Genomic DNA, 5,842 nt, shown 5'->3' on the forward strand with positions numbered 1-5,842 from the left:
GCAGATTAGCTCGCGTATATATCGGGTTCTTCACTAACAGTCCGCGCAAACAAGTATCATTTTATAGTTCATTTTCAATTGCGCAGTTATCGATCGGGTCAAAAATTTTTAAATTAAATAATGATTTATTAAACAATAGTACAATAACACAATAGGTGTATAAAAAATAGATAAAAACCTATTCGCAGATCTACTAAATGTATATATAAAATGTCATTAAAATCGGTTAAGTTGTTTGGGAAGAGTATGGTTACAAACACTGTAATACGAGATTTTTATATATATAGATATATATGTGAACACTCTATTCTAAAAGGTTAAGGTTTGACTCTATAAAACGTAATATATTAGGTTTTAATAATAATTTAATAGGTGAGGATAAAGTCTACGTAGGTACGTGCATAAATAAAGTCTTGCCTTGAACCAATCAGAATACGGTCTTTACTTTTATTTCGATAGAGATAGTACATAAATATAATTTTTTTTTTTATTCATCTGCATTAGTTATGTGTTGAACATTAAGTAAAGTAAATTGTGTTTATTGTATTTATTGAAATTAATTAAACGTATTTTAGAAAAAAATCAAACAAAAACACGTCGAACGTCTTTCAGAACCAGAAGAATATTACTAAGTTTTCAGTAATATTTAAAATATATATTTTATTTTTGCAAAAAGAACGTTTAATTAAACATGTTGTCACTGGTTTCAATAATTGGTAAATCGAAATTTGAATTTCAAAATAAAAAATACGTTTCAATGAGATAAGGCCCAAAAGTATTCTAACCGAACCTATCATAAAGGTCTATACAAGTGTGTGAATAATATTGTTTTTGGTAATGCTTTTCAGAAGGAAGTCTAAATATAATGAAGATTAAAACATAGAAAACACGAGGAAATATATGAAGAAACTTTTGGATAGATCTTTGTAAATTAAAAAATAAAATCACTTTTTGTAATTAGAAGACTTATTATTTTATTGTAACTTGATTCGTTCCCAGAACTGCCCAAGAACTGCAATAAAAATTAAGATACACAATATAATATTTTCACCAAACGATACTTTTTAATTATAGATAATAAATGAATAAATTTATTATCTCTGTTTTTTATACTTATTTAATCACATAATTGAAGAATGGATCTTCGTAGGAAAAAAATTGTTGTGTCCGTATATAATATTGCCTACATTTAGCCCCTTTTTTGCAGCTATCAAAATGTGATAACATTGATAAAACGATAACATCATTTTTATTATAATAGTTTTATATATTGCTCAATTAAAATTAAAATAGTTAAATAAATTTAATAATACACAATTCAAAAAAAAAATTCAATATAAGTAATTTAAAATTTAAAAATACACAATTCATTGCGAATACTTCAAGCGAAAATATAATACAAATGTTATAATTAGGTTTAATATTTTGTATTTTTGTTATAAAAGCGTACCTAACTGTTTAAAGTTTAAACTATGGGTTCCATCAACACAGATTTAGTCATTTCCAAATACAAAAATTATCTTTCCTAAATTTGTAGCAAAATCATCTTGCATAGTATTTAAAATACAAAATTGGATTTTTAATATATTTTTCTAGCTATTAGGCCCATAATTGGGCCATAACACTCATACTATAAACATTTCAATGCTGTTCCTTCCACAGAATCTTGGACATCATTTAATACCTTTTGAATAGGAATCAGTATAGATGGTAAGTATAGTAGTATATAAAATAAAATAAGCTACCTGTCAAATATAGATAGGTACCTGCCAATTTTGCTCTATCAGCTGTAGTAAACCTTAATTTACCATATTCATTTTAGTGCCATAATTGAGCATTGCTGTATCTTACTATTAATTCATTGTCCTCGTTTAATAATGATTAAAATATGGTATCTTGAACCAATGGAGTATCCACGGGGGTGGTTTTGGGGGTTCAAACCCCCACCTCCTTAGGCTTATTTTTTAATGTTATTTTTAATAATTTCTTGCGTTTTGTTACAATCAATATCAATAGATCAGTTGCGTTTAATATTAACCAATTAACCAATTATCCAAATAAGAAAATGTAATATTATATACACGCAGTGGCGTAACTGGGAAAATACCTAGGGGGGCAATATAATATATTTATTATTACCAAAACCCTGACACCCCTCCCCATCACCAGTTAAAACATATTTTTATTGTATGTATTTTATACACTATATCTAATTGTTTGATTTTACATAAGTCTTTTAACTCATTTTATGGTTTAGATAAACATAAATTGTAGGTAGCATGTACTAGGTACCAATATTGTTAAATAATATTTTTAAGAGTTCATTAATAAAAGATGCTACTTGTACTGTTGGTTTATCGGGGGGGAGGGAGAATTATACTTGTATCTCTCAAAAAAATGGTCAAAGGGGGCACTTGCCCCCCCCCACAATTACGCCACTGTATACACGTAATAACGTTCTCTATAATACGGGTGATCATAAATATTGTCATTGTATATTATAGATTAGAAGAGCATATATTAGTTATATAATTAGATATTCTAGGTATTTTTCACAAAACATTAATCACAATCAATAAGTACTATTATTTTGATCTTGTAAATATTATAGTATTTCTTTTTTTCTTATCTGAGAAGTTGTTTGAACAAGTTGACGTCTTTACATATATAGTCTTACGTCTCACAGAATTAAAATGGTAAGTGTTAACAAAATTAATTAATTTTATAATACTAAATAATTTTTTTCAAATATTGTATCATATACTGTATAGTATATTATATTATAAATAATAGATATTATAAAATATAATTTGTGTTTTATAATTAAATAATTTTAAGATCATTCGGAAAGTGATAAAAAACCATCGGGAAAAATTGATTCTTTTTTTTTACCTATGTTAAAAAAACAAAAAGTAAACGTATAAATGTAAATTTTATGAAATAAATTTTAAAATATACATATAGATAATAATATTATGTTATAGATATATTTTTATTCCTGTAACCACCCCCATAAAGTCATTCTGGATAAGCCACTACTTTGAACTTAGAGGTATGGAGAAATATGAGAGTAATAAAAATGTTATATTTTTTATTACTTTTGAATTGTACCTTTTAAATGACGATCGTAAGTGAATATTGTGTTTTTTTTCGAATTGTGTATTATTAAATTTATTTAACTATTTTAATTTTAATTGAGCAATATATAAAACTATTATAATAAAAATGATGTTATTGTTTTATCAATGTTATCACATTTTGATAGCTGCAAAAAAGGGGCTAAATGTAGGCAATATTATATACGGACACAAACAATTTTTTCTTGCGAAGATCCATTCATCATAATTGCGTTGGTTGGTTAGACTGATAAATTGAGGTTATAAACTGTTATCATTTTATCAATTCAATACTTCACTGATTATCAACATGTGTGTTTGATTTTTGTGTTTAAAAAATATTATCTGCTCCCTTTTTTAGCATCGGTAAATTTTTAATTTACCTTTATTATAAAATGTTTAAAACTAACGAGAGTAATGCCATTGGATTTTAATAGAGATTTCTAAGGAAGTACTACGATTTAAATATTACCATGAATTTGGAGGAGTATGAATTTAAAGACAGAACAAAAGTGAAACGGCATCGAAAGCCAATTAATAGAACGACCAAACGAACCATAACCTTTGATGAAAAATCTAGATCGTAAGTATTATTAAACAGGAAACATTTTAATAGTAAAAAATTATAAAAGTATAGTTCCTACAGTAATCACTCTAGTTTTTTGTTGCACACCTAGTTGTTAGTACTAGTTAGAATACACTTCTAATAATTAATTAATATACAACATATTTTTAACCATTATCCAAGAGCTCATACATATTATTTTATAGTCACCTAATACACCTTTTCCTTTTTTACTCTAATGGTTTCCTAATTATTATAAAAATTGAATTTTAACAATGGCAATGACTCCATAGCCCATGGATCATTGTAACAACAATAAATAAATTATTTAAAAACTTAATTTAAGAAGCTATAGAAAAAAATTTTGTACACCATGAATATATTATTTACTTTGAAGATAAAACTTATATAGTTTCTTGCTACTGTAGTGATACATTAGAGAAATTCCCTTTTTTGTAGCAAATATTTTCAATTCATTTTTTATAAATATTGAAAATGAATGCTTATTATATATAAGTATGATTACTGTCTTTAGTATCAAGCATTTTATTTAAACGTTAACATCTATTAAATGTCATTTTAGGGAGTTTTTGACAGGATTTCATAAAAGAAAGCTTGCACGAAAAAAGAAAGCTAGAGAAGATTTTGAAAAAAAGTTAAAAGAAGAGAAGAAAAGAATCAAAGCTGAGGTAAACATTTTTTTTTTCATATATTACATACATTTTTACTATTTTGTTTGTTAATTACCCTTTAGGCAAGAGAAACTTTCAAAAAGTTGACTAATTCTCATCCATTTGTCCCAGAACCTCTTGATTTGGTTACTCAAGAATACAGTTTAGAAAATCATACTGTACAAATATGTGATTTATCAACTGATGAGATTGCAAAAAGTAACAATTGGATTGGATCAAATCAGGTTAGTAAATTCAGGTTATTAAAGTTATAAATTATTTAATGATAATTTGAAGTGTAATTTAATTACAAAAATAATATAACTGTTAATATTATAAATATTGAATTTCTTTCAATAAGCAATTGCTGTTAGAGCTGTTAGAGTTAAAAAATATATTAATATTTCAATCAATGAGATACATCTTTTTAGTAATTTAAGTTCTTTCCAGTAACAGTGAATACGCATTATATAAAAATATTAAAAATTTTTTAAATTTTTGGGTATTTTTAGGTCATTTATGAGGATGATAAAAAAAGTGATGATGATGAAGAAGTTGATAGTGAAAATAACGATGACACCGAAGATGTACCTGGCATGAGTTTTAATTCATTAAAAGAAATAAAAAAAGCAATTAAGAAACAAGCATCTGAAACTGTACAAAACAGCAAAGTATTCAAGATGAAAAATAAAATTGAACGTATTAAAGATAAAAAGAAAGCGAAAAGGAAAAAACTTTTAGAATCAAAAAGGAAAAAATGGTTGAAAAAAAAAGGAAAAAAAGTTAAATAATAGATATCAAAACTTATACTAATGCAATAACTTTTTATGTATAATATTATAATATTTATATTAAAATAATTAATGTAAAATTTAACTGGAAATATTAAACTTGTTTTCTACCTTTTGATTCAACTTAATTTGTAAACATCAAAAAATATATTTTGATTATTGTTGTGCACAGTGTAGTAGCACACAGTATAAGTCAGCTTTATTTTTATATTTTTATTTATTTATTTTTTTTAATAAAAGAAAAACAGCCTCGGTGATTATGGCCACTAGACAAATACTATTTACAAATTTAAGTTAAGTGTATTTTGTACATGTTATTGAGTATTCAATTAATTTATATTTTATTAGATAATGATGTGAATTGCATATATTTTTATTAAGAATTTTAATATGTTGACACATTGAGTATTAAATGTGATTGATTGGGTATCAAAATGGAATAATAATTTTTTTAAAAAAAAAAAAGGTTCCCTTTTTAGATTGTATAAAACTGCTTTGGGAAAAATCAATAATTTAAAATGCCTATAAACAGCACACAACAATTTAATTTTCAGGACCAAAATAACTTAATCAATATTTAAAAAACTAAAAAAAAATTAAGAAATTTTCTTATACTTAACTCAAAAAAGTCACAATATTTTAAAAATTATATCATCTCTACCGAATTTTGATATGAATATTTAATATAAATTTCAAGTT

At 24.9% G+C, this 5,842-nt stretch overlaps 1 protein-coding gene across 3 annotated transcripts; it reads left to right on the forward strand.

The window, feature by feature from the left end:
* The first annotated feature begins 1,430 nt into the window (after positions 1-1,430).
* On the forward strand, positions 1,431-5,578 carry LOC112689093 (nucleolar protein 12). 3 transcript variants are annotated; one of them, XM_025562612.1, is made up of 7 exons: positions 1,431-1,710; positions 2,638-2,696; positions 3,266-3,353; positions 3,554-3,699; positions 4,265-4,370; positions 4,436-4,597; positions 4,865-5,578. In XM_025562612.1, the coding sequence occupies exons 1-7, from the start codon at positions 1,708-1,710 to the stop codon at positions 5,141-5,143; spliced, it is 843 nt and encodes a 280-aa protein (XP_025418397.1). In that variant the 5' UTR covers positions 1,431-1,707; the 3' UTR covers positions 5,144-5,578. The 3 variants fall into 3 exon arrangements, with proteins under 3 accessions (XP_025418397.1, XP_025418406.1, XP_025418412.1); XM_025562621.1 differs by lacking the exons at positions 1,431-1,710; positions 2,638-2,696; positions 3,266-3,353 and adding an exon at positions 2,959-3,127; XM_025562627.1 differs by lacking the exons at positions 1,431-1,710; positions 2,638-2,696; positions 3,266-3,353 and adding an exon at positions 3,396-3,482.
* The last annotated feature ends 264 nt before the right edge of the window (positions 5,579-5,842 follow it).

This window comes from Sipha flava, unplaced genomic scaffold (genome assembly GCF_003268045.1).
Source record: "Sipha flava isolate LNK unplaced genomic scaffold, YSA_version1 111_pilon_pilon, whole genome shotgun sequence".
NCBI lineage: Eukaryota > Metazoa > Arthropoda > Insecta > Hemiptera > Aphididae > Sipha > Sipha flava.

Excerpts from the sequence above, each read along its gene's own strand:
- LOC112689093 (XM_025562612.1), top strand. Across the intron at positions 3,700-4,264 it reads TTTGATGAAAAATCTAGATC|GGAGTTTTTGACAGGATTTC; the intron begins GTAAGTATTATT and ends ATGTCATTTTAG. Across the intron at positions 4,598-4,864 it reads ATTGGATTGGATCAAATCAG|GTCATTTATGAGGATGATAA; the intron begins GTTAGTAAATTC and ends GGGTATTTTTAG.